The following is a 24,794-nucleotide window of genomic DNA, read 5'->3' as shown; positions in this document are numbered from 1 at the left end:
GTCTTCATGAAAACATGTTTCCTTGACAGCTCTTTACCTAATGGCTTCAATATTCACTGATGATCCTTGCCCAAATCAGTTATTTCATTAGGAATTACAAAATAATCATTTCCAGCTGGGCATGGTGGCATATGGCTGTAATTCCAGCCCTAGGGAAGAATTTCTAGCTTGGACTATACAGCAAGACCCTCTTGATAGATTATTTCAACACCACCAGTGAAATAAGCCAGTTCAAGCCCAGTTAGATTAGATTAAAGCCAGGTTCATCGGGAAGCTGCTCTTAGGCAGCCGAGTTCACAGGCCAGGGAAGTCACCATGGGGAAAAGGGTGGGGAGGGAGAGAGAGAGAAAAAAAGGGGATACACGCAGAGAGAGAAGAGGAGTCTCTGGGGGAAGGGTAGCCCAGCCCCTGGACCGGAAAGTCAAGATTGGGGGCAGGGTATGCCAAATAGGGACTGAGGGATGCTGGGAGAACCTGGAGTCCAGGTCTGCTTTGATATGTAAAATATGTGCTTCAGTCCTCTGATTGGACCTAAACCAAACACCTCTCTCACCCCTCCTTACTCCCCTCCACCCCGGCTAAAAAACAAAACCAAAACCAAACCCAAATCAAAACACACACACACACACACACAAAGAGCCAGTGTGCAGGCTCAGCAGGTAAAGGCACATTTTGTGGAAGTCTGATTGATAAAAGGAGAGAAGAGATTCCTGCAGGTTGTCTCTGATCTCCATATGTTTACAGTGGCACAGGCCGCCTCCCTCACGACAATAACAAAGATAATTAGACATAATAAAATACAATGATAACTTTTAAAATTCCTTGAGTGTTCTGTAGCGTTTGCTCTCACGAGGGCTGTTTTGGTTCCTCCTTCTTGCCGTTTTAAGTCAGTGCCCTTGTTTCTTATGAGATGCTAATGTTTCAAGTTAGGACCCTTTCTCCTGAGGTGGTGAGTTCATACTGAGTTCACAGTTCATAAGAAGTGACATAGATCTTTCCATATTGTTTCAAGCGGGAAGTTTAATCCTTGTGTTGGTACATTCAGGACAATGATGAAGTCTACAATTTGAAGAGAGGCAGTGTTGTTTACTCTGAGGGACCAATTGATGGGCAAACTACTGGTGATAAATGTCAGCAAGATTTGATCCACCAAGAAAAGCTAACGTCTGAGTTGGACAGAGCTCCGTTTTCCTGCGGCTGGGAAACCACACCTGAGCAATCCCATCACCAGGATTTCCTCGGTCAGTTGGCCACTCTCCTGAGTGACAGCATCGGCCCTATACTAGCCACAGAGGAAGCGGTGAAAGAGAGGATCCAGGAAATGGGTGCAAATGAACAGTCGTGGAAATGCGTGAGTGTGCTCCGAAAAATTATCCTTTCCAATTTAATTCTCTTTTTCTTTTTCCTTTTTTGTTCCTTTCTTTTTTCTTCTCTTCCTCTCTGTCTCTGTCTGTCTCTCTCTGTTTTTTTGGTTTTTTTTTTTTTTTTTTTTTCAAGACAGGGTTTCTCTAGGTAGCCCTGGCTGTCCTGCAACTTGCTCTGTGGACCAGGCTGGCCTCAGACTCACAGAGCTCCTTCTGCTGGTATTGAGGACACACACCACTATTGTCTGGCTGAATATTTTTTTAAAAAATGTATGTGCTTGTGGGAGTGCACCTAAACATGTGCATATGCATACATATGTGTACCAGTGCATGTGGGGGTCAGAGGCGGACCTGGGCTTGTTCCTGACCAGTGGGGTCTAGGGATCTGCCTGCCTCTAGTACCTGATTTGCAGATGTACACGAGCTTTTCATATGAGAGATGAGTATTGCCACTTGGATCCTTATGCCTGCACATTTTACCCTGTGAGTCTTCTCAGAACCCCAGTTTTATTAGTTTAATATGTAGATTTTGACATTAGCCAACTAGTAAGCTCTTTGGCTTCATTTGTAATTTTTCCAAGACAAGATTCCTATGCGGAGCTCCAGCTGTCCTGAAATTCACTTTGTAGACCAAGCTGGCCTCGAACTCAGAAATCCGCCTGCCTCTGCCTCCTGAGTGCTGGGATTAAAGGTGTGTGCCACCACTGCCTGACTCGTCATTTGTAATTTTTTAAAGATTGTTTTTATTATTTTATTTTTGTTTATGTGCATGTGTCTATGTGAATATATGCTACTTGTGTGCATGCCTACAGAGTCCAGAGAATGGCTCCACCATCTGCAAGCTGTGTGTTCTTGGGAAGGTTATTTATGTCCACTGTGTTAGTTGCATTTGTAAACTGGAGTTAAGAGATGTCACTCCTACTTTTTAGCATGGTTGCAAAGCTTAAATGGGCTAGCACATGATAAATGCTTAGTACAGTTTAGTATACATTCAATAAATATTAACCTAATTAGCACTATATTAGTTAGGCATGATAGCACATGCCTATAATCCAAGGTGAGGATAAGAGTATGAGTTGTAGGGTAGCCTGGGCTACATATGAAGACCCTGTCACAAAGAACAACAACAAAATTGTTAAACAACTTTATTTCATGTTATGAATATATCTTATCCTTGTGTGCTAAGATTTTTTCTACTTATTTCTTTTCTGTTTTCTAAAAGGCTGATTTATTATATATATATATAAGTACACTGTGGCTGTCTTCAGACACACCAGAAGAGGGAATCAGATCCCATTACAGATGGTTGTGAGCCACCATGTGGTTGCTGGGAATTGAACTCAGGACTTCTGGAAAAGCAGTCAGTGTTCTTAACCGCTGAGCCATCTCTCCAGCCCCTACTTATTTCTTAAAATGACAAATATATCCAGATGTATGATCCTTAACTAGTATTTGGGAAGCTGAGGCAGGAGAAATGCTGTGAGTTCAAGGACTATCCTAGCTAACAGAACAAGCTGTTGGCTCAAAAATCTAAACAGCCAATGCTATAGAGATGGCTCAGTGATTAAGAGCACTTTCTGCTCTTGCAGAGGACCCAGTTTCGATTTCTAGCACCCACATGGTAGTTACTATCTGTAACTCCAATTCCAAGGGATCCGATGTCTCTTCTGGTCTCCTTGGACACTGGGCATGTATGTGACGGTGGTACACAGACATACATGTAGGCAAACACCCACACACCCAATAAAAAAGTACATGTCAGCTCTACTCATCTACCCAGTGATGGTGAGGGAAGCGTGAATGGCACGTTGGGAAGCATTTACTTAATGTCGTGTGTTGCAGAAGGCTGAAGCCCTGCAGCAGGAAATCCAGACGCTCACCAAGAGACTTGAGCAGCTCTACCGCCTTTATGAAGAAGCCCAGACTGAAGAAAATTACACGGAACAGGAAAGACCCTTGGGACCCCTGGAAGGAAAGGTTGCTGTCAGCTGCTCTCTGAGGAACTTAGATGTGGGCAGGAAGAAAGTAAGAGATTCTTCCCGAAGGCCGCATGTTTCTCTGAGAAGGATCACATTTTGGGTTGTGTTCTCAATAGCTTTAACATTACTAAAGCTGCTTGTACTAGTTATATATTTCGTGTGTGTGTGTGTGTGTGTGTGTGTGTGTGTGTGTGTGTATGGTGTGTGTGTGTGTGTGTGGGTGTATGGTGTATGTGTGTGTATGGTGTGTATGTGTGTATGTATGGTATGTGTGTGTGTATGATGTGGTGTGTGTATGGCATGTGTGTGTGTATGATGTATGTATGATGTGTTGTGTGTGTATGATATGTGTGTGTGTATGGTGTGTATGTGTGTATGTATGGTATGTGTGTGTGTATGATGTGGTGTGTGTATGGCATGTGTGTGTGTATGATGTATGTATGATGTGTTGTGTGTGTATGATATGTGTGTGTGTATGGTGTGTATGTGTGTATGTATGGTATGTGTGTTATGATGTGGTGTGTGTATGGCATGTGTGTGTGTGTATGGTATATGTATGATGTGTTATATGTGTATGGTGTGTGTGTGTGTATGGTGTGTGTGTATGGTGTGTGTGTGTGTGTTAGCATGTAACTGTATAGTCCTGGATGTACTCAAACTCTTAGCATCCCTACCTCAGCCTCCTAAGCACTGGGATCACAGATGTGAACCACATCTGACTTACACATGTTTTTGAGAATGGCCAAAGGGGAATCGGCTTCAAATCCTTATTGCTTATGATTTTCTTTTAAAATCCTCTCTTCTTTCCTCTCTTTTTCTCTATTGTGTGTATATTTGATAAGCATTATGATGGCACTTGTTAATATGAATCTCATTTTTAATATATTTTTGGACAGATGTTTAACAGTATAACATAACCCAAGCTAGACTGAAGCTCTCAAGGTAGACTAGGATGACATTATATTTATAATCCCCCTGCCTCTGTCTTCATAGTCTAGCTGTGATTAGAGATGTGTACCAACTCCCCTGGCTAAGACATCTCTGGATTCACTTTTAAATGATGATGATCAGGAAAGACACTCAAATGAATGCCCTAGTGGTGGAATTCAAGGTATTGTGACAAGTAGACTTGATGGGTATCTGAGGGGGCACTGAAGATATTCCTCACTCATTCCTGTGTAAACCACTGACCTCTGCCTCCTGCTTCTATGTATCTGTGAGGGAAGAGGCAAACAGAAAGAATGGGAATGGCTACAGTTTATTTCCAGGAGTTTCCGGGTTTTTTTGTTTTTGTTTTGTTTTGGTTTTTTTGTTTGTTTGTTTGTTTGTTTTTAGCCTTTTTTAAAAAGTTATTTATAAGCTGATGAAATGAGTCAATTCACAACAGATTAGAGTATATACACGCAGGTTTATTGGGAAACTGATGGTGGGAGAGGTCACTGGTCCTAAGGAACCAGGGCTAGGGATGTCCCTATGGGGAGAGAGACAGGGGGAAGGGGAAGGGAAGGAGAGAAAGCATATGCATAGAGAAAGGGAGAAGAGAGAAGAAAGGAAGGAAGGGAGGGAGGGAGGGAGAGAGGGAGGGAGGGAGGGAGGGAGGGAGGAAGGAAGGAAGGAAGGAAGGAAGGAAGGAAGGAAGGAAGGAAGGAAGGAAGGGAGAGCAACATTGTTCATTGAATTATGTGCCGTGTGCTAACCTACTCCACACAATTCTAGAATGATAATGGCTCAGAGTGCAATCTCTCTTGATCACTTACTGTTGACTAAGTTGGTCTCAGCCTGTCTGTCAGTGTGTGTTTTAGCTGTTTTCCCTTGGCATGCCAGGAATCAGAATCTTATCATGTGACCTTGGCTGATCTGGAACTTGCTACCAACTTGGTCTCACGGAGATCCACCCACCTTTGCCTCCCAAGAGCTGGGAGTTTTTTTTTTTCATTCAGTTTTTGTTTTTTTTTTTCCTTCTTCCTTCTTTTTTGTTTGTTTGGGTTTGTTTTGTTGCTTGAAGAGTTTTGTTTTTTGTTTTGTTTTTTTTAAAAACCAACCAACCAACCAACCAACCAACCAACCAACCAACCAATCAACCTCTCTTTCACTGGGTCTGGAGAGGTAGCTCAACAATTTAGATCACTGTTGCTCTCGAAGAAGACTTGGGTTTGATTCCTGGAACCCACATCATGGCTCATAACTATCTGGAACAACAGTTTTAGGGGATCCACTGCCCTATTCTGGCCTTCTCAGGTACTAGGCACATTCATGAATACTAGCAAAGTACTCATACATAGAAGATTAAGTAAATCTAACAAACCCCTCCATATTATGAAATGACATTTGTTTTTGTTTTTGAGACAGGACCTCACTATGTAACCTCGCAATTTGATACACAGACCAAGCTGGTCTCTTACTCAGACATCTGCCTGCCTCTGCAGCCATTAGAGGCATGTGCCACCATTCCACGCTCCACTCTGAAATGACATTTAACCTCATAGCATTTAAGCTTGAGGAACAATGATACCCCAGACTCAAATAGTATATAAACGCAAAGAGTGTTTTATTCTGCAGAAGTCCAGTATGCTGGGGTCTCTCATTACCAAGATAGAGAGACAACCAAGTGAGCTCACAGGCCAGATTTAAAGCACATTAGGGGAATTCCAGGGTAGGTGACCTTCATTTGCTCCATTTCTAGGGACTTTCCAGAACCGTTACCAGGCAGTGGGGTCTGGAAACTGTTGCTCGGGAGGTCTGGAAACTGTTCCCGAGGAAATCTGGAAACTGCTGCTGACCCAATTGTCCTTGCCTCAGGCCAGGTGGCAGGGCAGCTTCTGAGGACTGGACTTGCCTGGATTTGCCCAGTTCTTGTAAACACCTTGTCTTCTGATCTGCCATTTTTAAGTCTGTCATGGAGTCAGCCTAGCCTTCTCAGAGCAAACCTTCTACATCTGCTCTTGAACAGTAATGATTCATGTCTATGCAAGACATTTAAACCATTTATTAAATTTTAAGAAAACACAAATAGCAATCCTTTTCTCCATCCCTTTAAAAGGTCCCAGGAAAACAGTAATAATCATCCCACCCTTCTTTCTGCCTCTGCCCTCCCAGGATCCAATTACTTAGGCTTGCATCTTTCAGGGATGTTGTGATGCCTTACCACCGCAGTAAGTGAACATCACAACCAATTGAGCCTGGTGACTTTTTTTTTGTTGTTTCTCAGGCATATAAAAATTGTAATGACATTATATTGTAGTCTATTATGTTCTAATTATCTGTAATATATATATGTCAAACTAGTAAACTGTTCTTTTGGAAGATAAAATAGACAGTTAGGCAAACCACTTATGGAAGGTGAAAATATATAATATTTGTATAGTGGTTTGAATGAGAATGGCCCCCATGGGTGCATATATTTGAATGATTATTTTCTAGTTGTGTAGTTGTCACTGGGCCTAGACCCTGTCTCTCTCTGCCTTCAGCTCGTGAATAAGATAGAAGCTCTTAGCTACTGTTCTGATGAAGTGCCTGCCTGCTGCCACGATCCCCACCATAATGGTCATAACTGACCCTCAGAAACTGTCAGCAAGCCCCCAACTAAATGCTTTCTTTCACAAGTTGTCTTGATCGTGAAGTCTCTTTGCAACAATAGAACAGTAACTAAGACAATTTGTATAAATAGAGAAAGAAACTATAAAAGGATATTTTGCCATCTAGAGGCAATAAATCTACACATCTAGGGACTCTTGATGGACCTCAGCAGTAGAACACGTGCATTGCATGTTTAAAAACCCTGGTTTGGGGGCTGGACAGATGGCTCAGCGGTTAAGAGCACTGGCTGCTTGCTCTTCCAGAGGTCCTGAGTTCAATTCCCAGCAACCATATGGTGACTCACAACCATCTGTAATGGAATCCAATGCCCTTTTCTGGTGTGTCTGAAGACAGCTACAGTGTACTCATATAAATGAAATAAATAAGTCTTTAACACACACACACATACACACCTTAGTTTGATTTCCTCCAAAGTAGGGATGGTGAGAGGGCAAAGAGGAGATAAGAGGAGAGAAAGGGGAGAGGAGAAGAGGGAAGAAAAAGATGAGGGAGAGGAGGGCATCTACAAGAAATACATTATTATGAACAGTATAATGAGACAAAGTCAGATCTAAAATAGCCAACATTCTCAGAATACCAAGAAAGAAAACTATTGGTCTCAATGTGACACTCCAGGAAGGTGGTATATAATTAATAAAAATATAAACACATGTACTGAGAAGCTCAGGTGGTAAAGTGCTTGCTTAGCATAAAGGAAGCCCTGGGTCCCATCTCCAGCAACACATCAACCAGGCATGGCGGCACATGCCTGCAATTCCAACATGCTGAGGCAGAGGCTGCAGGCTCAGAAGTTCAGGGCTATCCTGACGATGAGTTCCGGGCCAGTCAGGAATGAATACGTGAGCTCCTGTCTAACAAACCTACCTCCAAGACACCAATAAATTCCAAGATTTGAGACAACCAGTATTTTATGGAAATAGTTTCTTTTGATTTTCTTCTATGTATACATTTGTATATATCACACACATACTTTTGAGACAGAGTTTCTATATGTAGCTATGGTTTTTTCTTTTTTTTCTTTCTTTCTTTTTTTTTTTTTTTTTTTTTTGAGACAGGGTTTTCTGGGTAACCCTGGCTGTCCTGAAACTTACTATGTAGACCAGGCTAGCCTCAAATTCAGAGAGATATGCCTGCCTCTGCTTCCAGAGTGCTGGGATTAAAGGCATGTGCCACCACATATTTCACATATTCACCTGGTATTCTATGAATATCTTTTTTTTTTTTTAAAGATTTATTTATTGTTATATGTAGGTACACTGTAGCTGTCTTCAGACACACCAGAAGAGGGCATCGGAGCATCGGATATCATTGCAGATGGTTGTGAACCACCATGTGGTTGCTGGGATTTGAACTCAGGGCCTTTGGAAGAGCAGTCAGTGCTCTTACCCGCTGAGCCATCTCACCAGCCCCCTGAATATCTTAACATAATTAAAATAAGCACAGTTTCTTTTATATATTTTTTATTTAGCTATATCTCTATTATTTTTGTTTAATAGATGTTTTAAAAATAACTTGTAGGGAATATACATATATATATTATGCATATTTTAAATATTCTCATATGACATTTACACAATTTCTATTTTTTCTATTACAAATTATGATGAGTATCAAGATATATGTGACTCTTTATCCAAATCCTTAACATATATTAATACTTTCCCAGAAAAGATGGACACATCTATGCTAACACATTTGATTTTCCTGATTATTTTATTAGTTTATATTTATGCTGGCAGATACTTTACCTATGCAATTATCATTAGGTCTCACCCAGAACAACATCTTAAAGCACAGTTTTCAATTTCAATACTGTTAATTTCTCAAAGGAAAACTCCAGGACCCGGACTGCCCACATAGATAAACACAGCAAGTTCAAAAAGTTAGAGATGTTATTGGATATTGAGCAGAATTCCAAGATGGCTGCAGCCCCAAGGATGGAGGAGAAAATCCAGAGACTTCAGAAGCAGCTTAGTGATTTGAAATTGTCAAACAAAAACATGAAGACTCAACTAACGAGAATAAATGTCCTTAAAGTAAGTGCAGGGGCTGGGATTTCAAATGCTCACCCGCCCGAGCTTTGGTGTCCTCCTGTTTTCACCTGTGTCTCCCCGTGAGCTTTTACACTTCCTACTTGGTTAGTTCATTATAAAGTGTGGCTTGCAGAATAAAGTGGGGGCGCTCTTGAGGGACCAGGGTAGGTGAAAGGGACTACTATGGTGGAAAAGAGCCAGGCTAATAGTGTTGAGTTAAAAGAGGGAAACTAAGAGTGGAAAGCTAAAGACTTACTCGGTTTGGCCACATCACGAAAAAGGACAAAGAGATCTAGTGACTGCCCTCACCCCAAGTCCATCTTTGGGGTCTTGAAGTGAGATCTCAGTTTAAATAGAGTTTAAATATGCATATTTAATGTGCACATTCTTGGTCAAGGCATGGTCCTCCCCACTTGAGGAGACCCATCATTGTCTGGATCTCTGTCTCACTGGTCTGACCGGCTGTTAGAATTCTATAACCTTTCCTCCTAGGAGACATGAGATTTCTTTGGAAATTCCCATTTCTTTGGAATTGTTGTTGGGATAGTCTCATAGTCAGATTGAGAGACACAGTGTCTCCTTTGAACACCTTCATTTCTTCTAGGTCACTTACTGTGTCATAGACACACAGATACATGAATGCACACACATATGCATGCACACATGCATGCACACACATGAATACACACACACACACACACATGCATATACACACTAGGAATGTCTAAAATCTGTAATCTTATAGTGATTTTGCATACATGTAAAATAATATTAAAGCCTATAAGACAGGGGTTCTCGTCCCTTCCAACACAGTTCTTCATGCTGTGGTGACCCCAACCATAAAATTATTTTCATTGCTACTTCATAACTGTAATAACATCACCTGAGAACGCATCATTTGACCCCCACGGGGGTCACAACCCAGAGGTTGAGAACCGCTGCTAAGTGATCATAAATTGGGCATCTGTGAAGCTACCAGATAAAATGCTGTTTTTCCTATTGAAGCCCAAGCATAGCTCACTACTTCTTAAAAGTAACTAGTATTCAAACTGTCAGGACTAGAAACCATTAGCTCTCTGTTTTCGGTTTTAAAGGTTTATTTATATGTATTTTTATTTAATGGGCATGCACCTACGTGACTTTGTTGGCTATATGCACCCAAATGCCCACAGAGGCAGAAGAGGGCATTCCAAGATCCCTTGGAACCAGAGTGAGAGGAGGGTGTGAGCTCCGTAATGTGGGTTAGAGGAACCAAACCCAGGTCTTCTGCAAGAGAAGTGAGCACTCCCAAGGGCTGTGCTCTCTCTCCAGCCCTTTCTCTTGGTTTGTTTAATGAAGTGTTTGAGAAAGGAGCTCACCCAATAGCTCAGGCTGGTCTGAAACTCCCGATCCCCCTGCCTCAGCCTATAAATTGCTGAGGTCACAAGTATGCACACTTGGCTTTTACTATAGTATTTTATTGGGTCAAAAGATTCTTTTTAATTAATTCTTTTTTTTTCTTTCTTTCTGTTTTCAGCCTTCTAGCCTTTTGAGCTATATACTGTTTTAGAGTTAGTTGCATCTAAAGTCAAACATGCACTAAATAATTGACCAACTAGTGTGCCGTTCATCAATATTTCTCTACTGCAAAATCAGTTATTTTCGGTTTTGATATTTAATGTAGAGTATAATATCATTGAGAACACAGAAAATGTGCGAAGCCTCTTTAAATTCTATATGTCTAGGATATAGAATTGCTAGGATAAGATAGGTTATTAATGAATACTATAATGAAGAAATATTCTTTTAACTCAGAAGCTGATGAGGTTTTTTTCCTATGTATTTTTTAAAAGTAATTTATTTTATTTTATGTATATTGGTGTTTTGCCTGCCTGTATATCTGTGTGAGGGCTTTTGATCTCAGAGTTATGGAGAGTTGTGAGCTGCCATGTGCTTGCTTGGGAATTGAACCCCAGGCTTCTGGAAAAGCAGGCAGTGCTTTTAACTGCTGAGCCATCTCTCCAACCCTAGATTGATTCTTTTTTTCTGTTTGTCTGTTTGTTTGTTTGGTATTTTTGGGGGGGGGGATGTGTATCTTGCTTTTGTTTGTTTGTATTTAAGACAAAGTTTCTCTAATAGTGCTAGCTGTCCTGGAACTTGCTCTGTAGACCAGGCTGGCCTCGAACTCACAGAGATCCGCCTGCCTGTGCTTCCTGGGTGCTGGGATTAAAGGCACCACCTCCCGGTTCCCGTGTTTTGTTTTGTGTTTAAGTCATGTGAGCCAGGAGTTATATCCCAACTATTTAATCCCGTCACTCAGAGACAGAGGGCTGAGGAGCTCTAGAAACTCAAGGCCATCCTGGTCCACATATCAAGTTCCAGACCAGTCAGGGCTACACAGTGAGACCCTGCCTCAGAAAAAAGAAAGATGAGTTGTCATGTCTGTTATTTCCAGAAAATCTAAGCACATTTTCTTCCCCTTACCTTTTATCCTTACACAGGACAAAACAATTGAGAGGCTCAGGCAATCTGTAACAAAAGTTGAAACCTTGAAAGAGAAGACAGCAGCCAAAACAGACAACTTGAAAACCCCATCAGATCCTGCGGAGCAGGGAGCAAGACCAGAAAAGGAGAGGGCCCACCAGACGCCAGCCCAGAGCCTTCCAGACCCTTCCACAGTCAGGGCTGTGCTGAAAGGGCTCTCAGGACGAGAGCAAGAGGTCTCTTTCTTATGAAGCTAAAAACTAATTTCATTGACGTGATCAACACTTACCTCAATTTAGACTTCACCTAACTTTGACAATAAAGGATTTATTAGCTAATGGCATTATAGATGGTTTGAACTACTGAGCCTCTCGGAAGGGTAGATGTGTCCTCATACACCAGCAACAGCACTTAATATATGACAAGGCCTTTGTCCTTCTCTTCTTCGTGTCTGTGAGACAGCTTGTCTGTTTCAATAACAGCTGTCTTTCCCATGTGACAGGAAACATGGCCACTGAGAAGCATGTAGTTTTATGTTTAGGGTCTGTGACAGGAGCCATAACCCCAGGTTGGGTCAAGTGCGTCTCCATGTTAATACAACATGGCTAGGGCCAGGAATATATGCTTATTTTAGCTTAGGTTTGGGTACACAATCTCTAACTAGGATGGTCGAAGCATATCAGATAGGAAACCGTGTTTTATGTTCTATATCACAGTCCTTGGGCTAGCACATCCAAACATGCCTAGATTTTCTGTTTTGAGATAAAACCCATGGCTGTCACCTCAAAGGGGATAAGAGACACAACATATTCTGAAGGCAGACACAAGTGACCATGGCTTAGCCTACCCCAAATACCATGTTCCCACGCGCTAGCAGTTTCATGAAGTTTTTATAGTAACAGAACAAAGAACATTATAAATCAAAGACACATTTATTGTTATTATTTATTAAATTACTGTTTGTTTTGAGACAGTGTCTCACTATATAACCTTAGTTGGCCTCAGCTCTCTATTTAGACAAGGCTAGCCCTGACCTCACAGAGATCTTCCTGCCTCTGCCTCCCAAGTGTTGGGATTAAAGGTGTTGTGTTTTATAAAGAGATAAGGAAAGAGGAAATATGTTTGGTGGATGTGCAGTCCGGTGTGGGGGAAGGGGGTGCCTCTGAGGGCCCTTGCTGAGGCATCCCTTCCTCCTGAGGGTCCAGCCACATGACAGTATAGAATAGAGTAGAGTTTATTCAGGGCATGGAGAGAGGAGTTGAGAGGGTAGTAAAGGCAGAAAGAGAGAGAGAGAGAGAGAGAGAGAGAGAGAGAGAGAGAGAGAGAGAGAGAGAGAGAGAGAGGAGAGAGAGAAAGGAGAGAAGTAGAGGCCAGGCATGAGCATGTGGAGGGGGGGAGGGGAATGGGGAGCAGGAGGGCAAAAGAGAGAGGAGGGGGCAAGCAGCCCTTTTATAGTGAGTCAGGCACACCTGGCTATTGCCAGGTAACTGTGGGGTCGAGCTTAGACAAAATGCCAACAAAAGGCATATGCCACTTGCCTGACAAGACCTTTTTAAACATTATATTTTATTTATTTTTCTATGTGTGTGTGTTTTGCCTGTATGTATACATATACACCATGTGTGTATGTACCTGTTGCCTTTGGAGCCCAGAAGTGGGTATTAGAGCCTCTGCAACTAGAGCTACAGATAGTTGTGGGTGTTGGGAATTGAACCTGGGTCCTCTGGAAGAGGAGATGGATAGGGCTCTTAACCACTGATTCGTCTCTGCAGCCTGCCTATCTATCTATCTATCTATCTATCTATCTATCTATCTATCTATCTATCTATCTAATGAGTGTTTTGCATGCACTTATTCTGCATACCACATGTGTGCCTGATGCCTGAGGAGGACAGAAGGTGTCAGATCCCCTGGAACTGGAGTCACAGGTTGTTGTGAATTGCCATATGGGTGCTTGAGCACTGAGCCATCTCTCCAGCCCCCACTGTTAAAATACATCGGTACATGTTGAGGTTTGTTCTGTTGCTATATGTTGTAATGCTAAAGTCCATACCCAAAGGTCTAGATAACCATAGAGTGACTTCTCAAGTTTACAAGCTTTTGCTGTGCAAACCTTATTCCTTGATTTAAAACTATTGGCTAAGTAAAATTGGTTACAGCCAATCACTGGGGGGAATAGGTGGGTTTTGAGTTACCTGGTTGGGAGTGGAGAAGCAGAGGAGTTAGGAGACCAGGAGGAGAAGGAGGAAGAACGAGGGGAGGAGAGAGGAGGCTGCCATGAGGGGAGATGGACCGTGAGCATGTGGTCAGGAGAAACAGCAAGCATCTGGGGTACCCCGATGGGGGAGGTGGCCAGGCCAGCAGTTAGAAAAGTAGATTGGGGTGGCCCCTCAGTAATTGTCAAAGCCAAATAAAATAACCATAGTCTGAGTCTCATTTATTTGTAACCTAGTCAGAGATAAGCTTCAAGTGGTTCTACCACAGGCACGTGTTTGTTTCAGGTAGGCATGTTGTACAGTGAAGTCGGAAATCACTGCTTTCCGTCTCAGATGCTATTTGATGCCATTCTTAGCCTCTGCATTGGTGGGAGCAAGGGGCCTCTTGTACATTCTAAAAGAGTTTCCCTAATAGTCACAAAAAGATGGACAGTAAATGTTACTGGAGAGAACAAGACAGCAAGGATAATTTGTCTCTGCACCTGCAAGAGTCAGCCTTGTACAATGTTTAACATAGGTATGGCTTTTTTTTTTTTCTGAGAGTTTCTATTAACATCACTTTATTTATAAAGCAAAACATATAAACATTTTTGGTAGTATTGGGGGTCAAACCCAGGGGGCCTCGTGATAGTTTGGGGCGATTAAGTATATGTTGTATTTCCATAGTAGTTGCTTAAGTAATTAGAAATTGAGCCATTGTTGTAGGATACACTGGCAGGTAGCCATGCTGGCATTTTCTCTTTACTGTTTTCTCTTTTCTGCATGTGTGTTTTCTAGCTTGCTTTTGCTCCCACATGTCCCCTCAGGACCGTCAGTCACATCTCTCCTTCTTGGGCATGCTCTTTTATGCTTCATCTCTGAGGCGATTTCCTGCAGCTATTTCTTGACTCAGCCATCCCTATCCAAGAGACCCCTTGGTCATAGTCTTTAGCCAACTCTATTCCAAATACACTTCAGTCTTAAAATATCCTCTCCGTGTCTGAAATTTCTTAATTGATAATTTCATTCTGCCAAAGTGCTGCATCTGAACATGGGTGTCATGGTCCATGGGTGTTGTGTGTGTGCCCATGCATGCATGCGTATATGTGTGTGCACATATGCATGTGTGTATATGTGTGCGTGTATGTGTGTACTTGTGTGTACATGTGTGTGTATGTGTTTGTATTGGGATGCATTTTATCACCTGAACAGGTTAGAATGGTGCTGTCTTTTCATTTCTGTCCTAAAGCAGTTCCATATAACTTACCATTGTCTATCACTTTATATTTTCAAAGGATTTACTTTATTCTTAATCACGTGTAATGTCTGTGTGAGCATACGCCATGTATGTGTGGTACTCTCGCTGAGGCCAGAGTCACCTATCCATCACAGATGATTGTGAGCCATCATGTGGCTGCTGGGAATTGAACTCAGGACCTGGCATGTATGCTTAGACTTGAACTCCGGTCCTCTAGAAGAGGAATATGTGCTCTTAAGCGCTGAGCAGCCTCTCTACCCCCATTCACATTCAAACCCTTGCAGTTGCCCAGCTCTCTCCACATTTCTGGTTTAGAGCACCTTCCACGGTTGGTTCCACTAAGATACGTGGTTATTTCCAGCTGAGCACTGCCCTCTTCTGTTGTTAAAGCAAGGGTGCTCTTTACTTTTCTGGTTTTTGAGGTATCTGCAGGGGGCCTTGCAGATGCTAGGAAAGCTCACTGCCTCTGACCTCTGAACCCAGTCCTTAACCTTTCCCTCCTGAGACAGGGTCTCACTCAGTTGTCAGAGCTGGCCTGGAACTCCTTTTGTAGCCCAGGAAGACTTTGAACTGTGGCTGGTATTACAGGGGCAAGTATTACAAGTCTTTATTTGAAGGCAGAGGGTGTGTATGACATTTCCTTCTGTAACACTCTTTTTATATTATCCCTTAGTTCCATCGTTCCTCTTTTCTGCTAGCTGCCTCTCCCTTGCAAGCACTCTGCAGCCTCCCCGCAGAAACTCTGTTTTCTAGAGTCACTATTACTGGTCTCAAACCTTTTCATTCCCCACAGGTCAGTGTGCTGATCCTGCGGGGCTCAGACTTGTTCTTGGCATTGTGACTGTGTTCTACACCAGTGGAAATCGAGTTTATGGCCCTCTGGTGCTGCCTCTGCTGGCTTGGGATATCCATATCCCCCCTCACGGGCATGGTGAAAGCTGTAGTTTTCTGTTAGCTTTGCGGCTGTTTTCTTATTTGCTGTCCTTGTTGATCTCTTTGGCCTTGAATGGATTGAGAAATATGCATTGAGGAAGGCCATTATCATTAAACAAATTAGTAGCTCAAAAGGCAGTTTGTTAACCCAGTAGCACATGCTGACAGTCCCCAGTTTGGGAGACTGAGGCTCATGAGTCCCTCCAGCCCAGGAATTATAAGGCTAAGCTGAGTAACAGAACACAAAAAGTATGGCTACAAAAACATGCTGCCAAGATGGCTCAGTGGGTAAAGATGCTTGCTTGCTATTAACCCTGCCAGCCTGTGTTCAATCCTGGGAAGACACATGGTAGAAGGAGAGAACTGACTTCTGAAAGATGCCCTCTGGGGGCTGGAGAGATGGCTCTGTGGTTAAGAGCACTGACTGGTCTTGCAGAGGTCCTGAGTTCAATTCCCAGCAACCACATGGTGGCTCACAACCATCTGTAATGGAATCTGATGCCCTCTTCTGGTGTGTCTGAAGACAGCTACATTGTACTCAAATACAATACAATACAATAAATAAATAAATAAATAAATATGATGGCCTCTGACCTCCACATGCATGTATGTATGTACAAATAAATGTAAAAGAAAGTAATTACATTATGAGCAAAATATAATAAGTAGTAATAAAATTGGGAAAAATGAGAAAAAGAGATAAAAATGCACAGGAAATTTTAAAGAATTCTTGTAAATAGAAAGGATTTTTCTACCTTGAAAATACCACATGGCGTGAAGCCAGGTTGTAATTGCAGTGCTTGGGAGACTGGGAGGAAGAAGGTGGGTTCAAGGCTAGCTTAGCTGCACAGCAGGACCCTTTACTACCTTAGACATATTGCATTAAGGAAATTTTCATAAAGCTAAATTGCAGAGTATACCAATTGCATCGTACAAGATGAGTGGGCGGCTCAGCAGTCGCATACTGATCTGTGTGGTGGTTCTTTTCAGCTTGCTGACTTCCGGGAAGCCATCATGAAGATGCTGGGATTTAACATGAAAACAGCAGACAAGGATGTCATTAATCGGCTGAAGCTTGTCGTCCAAATTTATGAAATTTCTAAAAGATCAAAGATGGCTTCTCACTGTGAGCCTGGTCAGGCCAAGTGAGCAAGATCTACCTCTATATGCGGTTAAGAAGTTATACACAGCTGTTTCCTACAGCACCCAGAAAATAGCTACATTGTGAATAAAATTGCAACATTTCAACTAAAAAATCTCTTCTCTCCTGTGCTTGGAGTTTACTCCACTTTGGGATGATCTTTCTATTATTTCTGGCTTAGTCTGTATTGTCACTTGAGATATATGACACTTATCTAATTGCTTTTACTGACTGCATTCAAGCAGGATATGCACCATAAACATATAATTAGCTGTACTATTTATAATTGTAGTCGATAGCCCGTGTCTTGAATGAGTGGTTTATTGGATAAACGACCCTCTTTGGTGCCTGGGCCCGGCCTGGCCTTTGGAGTTTGGAGCTGAGGTGGAAGAGTTGATAGAAGCCCAAAGACTGACGGCCTCCAGCCTTGTCATTCTCCCTGACTGCTGGGGGCTGGAAGCTGACGGCTTCTGGAAACTTAACACTCTCGTACTTATTCTGTGGCTGAAAACTGCTGGCTTCTTTTCTCTTCAACTCTCTGTGCTTAAAGAAGCACTGGGGAAACTTAACACTTTGTGCTTAAATAAACTCTGGGGGAATCTTAACTCTTTGTTATTATTCTGTGCCTTCCACAAGCACTAAAAAAACAAAAACAAAAACAAAAACAAAAAAACAAACAAACCAAAAAACCAAAAAACAAAACCAAAAAAAAAACCCCAAAACAAACAAACAAACAAACTTGACTCTTAATGCTTAAATAAACACCGGGAAATTACAAAAAGGATTTCTTGCTGCTGCTCCTTTCTCGGGCAAGTCAGCTAGAAGCCTCTGAGAGGCTCAGAGCTCGTTAACACTTTTTGAACCAGAAAGAAAAGAAAAGAAAAAAGAAAAAAGGAAAGGAAAGGAAAGGAAAGGAAAGGAAAGGAAAGGAAAGGAAAGGAAAGAAAAGAGAAAAGGGAAAGAAGTCACTCACACAGAGAACACACACACACACACACACACACACACACACACACTTTGGGTGAAGTGGAAAACAGCTACACCACCTTTCTTTATTGCTATCAGCCTTTTTATAGCGTTTTAGACAAAAAGTTCTCTATGTAAGAAAGAATTACTTTATAGATAAAATGTTCCATAAAAAGGGAGTTTCAGAAAGGTATGAAGAACAAGTTCAAAGCAGTGTTTCCTTCTCTAAGCTCATTCTAAGTTCCAACAACAGGTTTTACATGGGCTTGCCTTATCGTGTGCACACCTGTGGCTTCATCCTTGGAACTGAAGGTTTCCTTGAACACAAAGTTGTCCCAAGCCTATATCTTTCTTTAGTGTAATTATGAAAGCTCACTGCATATCGTCTTATGCAGCATTTACTGACTAACCTGAGAGAAAAGTCCATTGCCCCGACCCCCACCCCCGAATAAATGGCTGGGGCATCCATCTAAGGCTGCAGCAGTGTGTGGATTGTTGACTCTGTATGAGGCGACTACAGAGAGCTCCAGAGAGGCTCCGTCCTCAAGCCCCAGGCAGACAGCTACAGCCAGGGGCAGCACCCCAGCCCAGAGCTGGGACTTGGGCAGCGCCAGGGTCGGATTCACTCAGCCTAGAGATGGACAGGGGACCCTGGAGTGCAACTGCCTGTACGGTAGTTTTTTTGTTTTTTGTTTTTGTTTTGTTTTGTTTTGTTTTGTTTTGTTTTGTTTTGTTTTGTTTTGTTTTGCAGAGACAGTGAGCTGATGTGGGTATCTATGCCCAAAGGAGCCTTTCTGTGTTCGCTTCCCCACATCCTCCTTGTCTACACAGGACACAGGACAGCCAGACCAGGTCTCCTGACTGCTTGCGCTGCAGGCTGCCTGAGATCAGTACACATGCTGCCAGCTACAACCCAAACAAAAGACAGAAAGCTGGCTCCAAAGCACAGAAGCCTTAGGTCTTTCCACAGTCAGCCCTTCCTCGCGAATAAAAGAATCACAGAGGACTGCAGTGTCCCGAATCAAACAGCAGAGGGAGACAGAGGTACAAAAAGCTCTGGATCATTGCTGAACGAACAGCTTGCTTCAAGGCTGGAGCTGCTTAGAATCTTAACATTATCTCAAGATAATAAATGTGACTTGGATCTCTGAGTTCTAATGATGGGGTTGTGGGCAGCTTCAATTACTCTGACAAAACACTTTCTGTAATTACAGGATCTTGTGGTACCAGAAGCACCTGAGCTAGAAGGCACAGCCCTGAGACATTGTATTCTGCTTCTGTTCTTTGGCGGTCATCGTAGGAGTCGTTAGGTTTTACAGCCAGGGGTTTCCCAAAATTCTCCTCCTTCACTGTCCGCTGGCCTTCAACTCTAAGTGTTCCCTTCCACATGGAGGGACCCTACCCAATGTCCTTGCCTGCGGGTCAGAAAACTCAAATGGCCATCTAGGCTAAGGCCACCTTCCTGCTCAGAATTTGCTTTCGGGTTGCTACAAAACTTGAGGTCCTGAAGATCCCAACAGTGCGGCAAAGCCAGTTTTACCCGACTTGAGCCTGCGCAGGCGGACTGCTCTTGTGTCCATCGAAGACCTGGCAACAAAACGTGCCTGGATTCCAGCCAATCAGGGTGTGGGGGTGGTGTCAGGGCGCTGCCCGGGCGGGGTGTTGGGCGGGGCAGAGTTGCGTGCCTGTTGGTCTCTGTCGCAGCAGGCAGGTGATTTCCCTGTCTTGGCTCCTGGCGGCTTCGCATTTTCTCTCAGATCAGCCAGACTGGGGTCTGACTCTAAATGCTGGGAAGTTTTCCAGAACCTTGCAGTGCTGGCTACAACTCTGCATGTGCTCCGTGTGCAAGGTTCCCCTAAGCTGTACGTGTACTCAGCTCTGCAAGCTGGCTTTAAACTCACAGAGATTGTTTTCCTTCCAAGGGCTGGCATTACAGGCTGTGCCACCATGCGCAGCTTATTACTTTTAAAAAATTCTTATTTTTATTTTACGTGTATATGTGAGTGTCTATATATTTGTGAGTGTTCCGTGTTGTGTGCCTGGTGCCTGTGGAGGCCAGAAAGTGTTGAGTCCCCTGGACCTGGACTTACAAGCAGCTGGGAACTGCTATGTGGGTGCTGGGAACTGAACCCTTGTCTTCTGCAGGAGCAGCCAGTGCTCACAACCTCTGAGCCATCTAGTATGTAGCCTAGGATGGCCTGGGAATTGGCTATGTAGACCAACTGGCCTCTAACTCACAGAGATCCGTGTACCTCTACCTCACCAGCTGTGCGTGTGTTTATCTTAAGTCATTTATTTACTCTATGTGTATATGTGGGTGCCTGCGTGTATGCATTTGCATGAGGTGCATGCAATGCCAAAGGAAATCAGAAGAGAGTATTGGATCCCTTGGGACTGGAGTGATAGGTAACGTTGTGAGCTACTGTGTGGGTGCTAGGGACCAAACGTGGGCTCTCTGAAAGAGCAGTGCATTCTCTTAATGGCAGACACCATGCAGGAAGAGCTCCAGTGGGCAAGTGAGCTTCCTGGAGATGACCCACCATTTGGCATGGCTGGGATGGGTGTACCTTGTCCCATGACTGCTTCTTGCTCCTGCTGTGCCTTCTCCTGTTTGTCCTTGCTGTACTCCCCCAGGGACGAGGCCATAAGTCTCAGTGCACACCATGGTAAGTAAAGTAAGGAGTGGGTAATTCTAATATGAGTGTAACAACATAAAATGGATAATTAGCTAGAGTTAAAAAATAAGACATAAGATAGATGGCCTGTTTATTGGTAAAAACTTTGTTAATTTAATGACTTTTAGAACTATTGCTTTGAACTTACAATGAATTTGTAAAGTAGAAGATAGCTAAAACTATTGCTTTTAATGAGTTTATGGAATAAAAAAAAATAGATAAAAGTACTGCCCTGGACTTACAATGAACTCGTAGAATAAAAGATTAAAAAATGTTTAGTTAGCAGTTTTAATGGAAAAACATGTAATCAGTTTAATTCCCAGCAACCACATGGTGGCTCACAACCATCTGTAATGGGATCCAATGCCCTCTTCTGGTGTGTGTCTGAAGACAGCTACAGGGTGCTCACATAAAATAAATAAGTCTTATGTAACCAAGAATCGTGCTGTAACTTCCTCTTATGTAACAATTTTGTTTCTGAATGAGGTAATTCTTCGTGGAGAACTTTGTCTTAGAGAATATAAAAGGACTAAAGGGGAAAAAAAAAAACTTTAGAGCTTGCTTGTTAGAGCTTTGCTCTATCCAACTGTATGTATGTATGTATGTATGTATGTATGTATGTATGTATGTATGTTTGTAAAATGGTTAGAGCTTTGCTCTACCCACCCAATGTGTGAGTATGTGTCTGTCAGTCTGTCTGTCTGCTATGTGTGGAGTTGTTGAAGCTTGCTTGTTGAAGCCTCTTTTGCTTCATCCACTAACTTTGTGTGTATAAGTGTGTGAATTCTTTCTTCCTTTCTTTTTTTTTCTTGCCATCCCCCAAAGAGTTAAAAGTGTTCAGAGTTTCTGAGAATCCTGGCCTCAGATAATTAAGTTTTGCTCCCATTAGCATTACTAGTGCTGACCCCATAGATTCCTTGCTACTATCAGCAGGGGTGTGTGTGTGTGTGTGTGTGTGTGTGTGTGTGTGTGTGTTAGGGGCAGGGTCACACCCATTGTCATCAGCATATCGCTGACTCCACACTCAGCTCCTGTAGTGTCTGAGCTGGCCTTCAGCATTTTAACTTGCTGTACCATCTCTTCAGCCTCTGCTTTTACTCTTAATTCTGTGTCTATGGGATGGAATGTGCATGTGCATGCATGTGCATGCAGTGTCCTTGAAGAGGCCAGAAGGTGCTTGATCCTCAGGTACCCTGAAGTTGGAGTTACAGGCAATTTTCCAGCTGCCTGATATGGGTGGTGTGAATCCAACTTAGGTCCTCTGCAAAAACAGTCTCTGTTCTTAACCTCTAAGTCACCTCTCCATACCTTGTATTTTTATTATTTGAGACAGGGTCTTGTGTTGCCAAAGATGGCCTTGAATTTATGTAGCCCAAGGCTAGACTTGCATGTGGCTTTTTTTTTTTTTTTTTTTTTGGACAGGGTCTTATAGTCATAACTTGCAGAGATCTGCCTATCTCTGACTCCTAAACCCTGGGATTAAAGGCATGTGCCACCATGCCCAGCTCATACCTGGTAGCCTTGAACGGATCTTCCTGCCTCCACATTTCAAGTTCTGGGATTGTAGTTGTCTGTGAGACATAACCTGAAGATTTTGGATGCTTATTTGTATGAGTCTCACTTATGTGACCCAAGCTGGATTGGAACTCACTATGCAGCCCAGTTTGGCCTCGGACTTGCAGCAATTCTTCTGTTTCTAAAATTCCAGGATTACAGGCTGGTGCCACCATGCTTAGGTTGAAATGCAGCCTAAAGGGACTGTCCTGGTTGGATCTAAAGGAAGTATTCTAACTGCGACCGGACTGACTCTCTAGTTTCTTTTCCTGGAGCCACCTCCTCTCTCTCTTTGCTACGTGTCACAATGCTTTGTGGTCCTGTGTGCTGCGCTGGTCACACAAGCTAATTGAGCTGTCCCATTCTCTTTGTCTGCGACATTGAAGTGTTCCAGGAGAGCTGCTGGGAAAATGGTCCTTGCCTGCAAAGACACACGAAAGTGGTCATGGTTTCCTGTTGAGCTTGTGAGGGTCACATTCACAGCCATCACGGATGAGCTGCTATGACGGCAGATTGGGATACAGCAAAGGCGGAAGATGGACGGCAGATTTTATGCTGACTGTGAGATCCAGATTAGTCAAATTCAGAGGGTCCTCACAGAGACAGCTCTGTTGCATGTGGCCTTTATTTCACTTTCCATTTTCTCTGCCATGACTTCCTGACCTACAACTAAAAAAAAAAATGTCACCTCTCAGCTGGCAGTGGGTTAATTTGCTCTACCTGCACCAAAATAGTGGGCAGGCCTCTTCTCTTCTCTCTCTGCACTTGCGCGTGCCTGTTTCTTTCTCTCTCCCTCCCCTACTCCCCCTTTTCTACCTGGCGACTTGGGGCCAGTGAACTCACCCACTGAGAGCAGCTTCCCAATAAGCCTGTCCTTTTTTTTTTTTTTTTTTTAAGGGCCCATGACACTTTCTTTTTTTTTTTTTTTTAAATTAGGTATTTTCCTCATTTACATTTCCAATGCTATCCCAAAAGTCCCCCATACCCTCCCCCCAACTCCCCTACCCACCCATTCCCACTTTTTGGCCCTGGCATTCCCCTGTACTGGGGCATATAAAGTTTGCATGACCAATGGGCCTTTTTTTTCCAGTGATGGCCGACTAGGCCATCTTTTGATACATATGCAGCTAGAGTCAAGAGCTCCGGGGTACTGGTTAGTTCATATTGTTGTTCCACCTATAGGGTTGCAGTTCCCTTTAGCTCCTTGGGTACTTTCTCTAGCTCCTCCATTGGGGGCCGTGTGACCCATCCAATAGCTGACTGTGAGCATCCACTTCTGTGTTTGCTAGGCCCTGGCATAGTCTCACAAGAGACAGCTATATCAGGGTCCTTTCAGCAAAATCTTGCTAGTGTATGCAATGGTGTCAGGGTTTGGAGGCTGATTATGGGATGGATCCCTGGATATGGCAATCACTAGATGGTCCATCCTTTCGTCACAGCTCCAAACTTTGTCTCTGTAACTCCTTCCGTGGGTGTTTTGTTCCCAATTCTAAGAAGGGGCAAAGTGTCCACACGTTGGTCTTCGTTCTTCTTGAGTTTCATGTGTTTCGCAAATTGTATCTTATATCTTGGGTATCCTAAGTTTCTGGGCTAATATCCACTTATCAGTGAGAACATACCATGTGAGTTCTTTTGTGATTGGGTCACCTCACTCAGGATGATGCCCTCCAGGTCCAACCATTTAAGCCTGTCTTTAATATAATCTGAGAGAGAGAGAGAAAGAGGGAGAGAGAGAGAGAGAGAGGAGAGAAGAAAAGAAAAGAAAAGAAAAGAAAAGAAAAGAAAAGAAAAGAAAAGAAAAGAAAAAGGAAATAAGCAGGCAAAGAAAACCTCTTTAAAGGCCATTCTCTGGTTTCTTCCAGTATTGTCAACTGCGGAGGCAGGAGGCAGGCAGAAGTGGCAAGTGGCGTCATTCTAGTGTTCGGACCCTCTAGGCTGGGGTTTTATGACCCTTAGCTCTACAGGGTTTCAGATCCTCCTTCCTCTTCAGAGTTTTGTAGCTCTCTGCCTGGGCTCTGAGACTCATTTGTGGCCCTGAAGGCTTGCCTTAGTTGTCTATGCTTTCACGGCTAGCTGCTTATGCCTTTACAGCTCAGCCGTTGCTGGGAGGACTTGAATGTAAGTCACTCTGCCTAACTACCTTGAGTTCTTTTTGAACTGCTCTTAGAGATTAATGAGAAAAGTTACTTTTTTTTTTCAACAAGTCACACTAATTCCAAAGAGATTTAAACCAATAGCTACTCGAACTGGGGCATGGTGGCACACATGTTTAATCATAGCACTCGGGAGGCAGAGGCGGGCAGATCCCCGTGAGTTCGAGGCCGGCCTCACCTACACTGCAAGTTCCAGTCCAGCCAGAGCTTCTATGTGAGACCTTGTCTTAAAAAAGAATCTAGCTAGTCATGTTCTTTCCCATCCACTAGAGGGAGACATGAGTCTGCTTTGTAATGCTTGCCGAGGTTCTAAGTAGAAAGAGCTGAGTCAACTCTACAGCAGCTGGTCCTCTTGTAGACTGTAAGGCCCGGTCCTGAGGTCTCACATAGTAAAGAATATTAAATGTGGCCGGGTGTGGTGGCACACGCCTTTAATCCCAGCACTTGGGAGGCAGAGGCAGGCGAATTTCTGAGTTCGAGGCC

General features: G+C 43.2%; 1 protein-coding gene across 4 annotated transcripts in view; it reads left to right on the top strand.

Moving 5' to 3' along the window:
• Positions 1-17,078, top strand: part of Tex21 (testis expressed gene 21) — a 48,073-nt gene extending 30,995 nt beyond the window's left edge. The window contains exons 5-9 of one of the 4 annotated variants that reach the window (XM_006516393.3): positions 1,046-1,351; positions 3,207-3,389; positions 8,770-8,976; positions 11,454-11,672; positions 16,813-17,078. In XM_006516393.3, the coding sequence (XP_006516456.1) occupies positions 1,046-1,351; positions 3,207-3,389; positions 8,770-8,976; positions 11,454-11,672; positions 16,813-16,971 (1,074 nt within the window). In that variant the 3' untranslated portion in view covers positions 16,972-17,078. Of the gene's footprint in view, positions 1-1,045; positions 1,352-3,206; positions 3,390-8,769; positions 8,977-11,453; positions 11,780-16,812 lie in introns of those variants that run through there. The other 3 variants (NM_019784.5, XM_006516394.2, NM_001159532.1) reach the window with 3 other exon arrangements.
• The last annotated feature ends 7,716 nt before the right edge of the window (positions 17,079-24,794 follow it).

The sequence above is a fragment of the Mus musculus genome, chromosome 12, assembly GCF_000001635.26.
Source record: "Mus musculus strain C57BL/6J chromosome 12, GRCm38.p6 C57BL/6J".
NCBI classification, from domain to species: Eukaryota; Metazoa; Chordata; class Mammalia; order Rodentia; family Muridae; genus Mus; species Mus musculus.
This window is presented reverse-complemented; position numbering and strand designations above follow the sequence as displayed.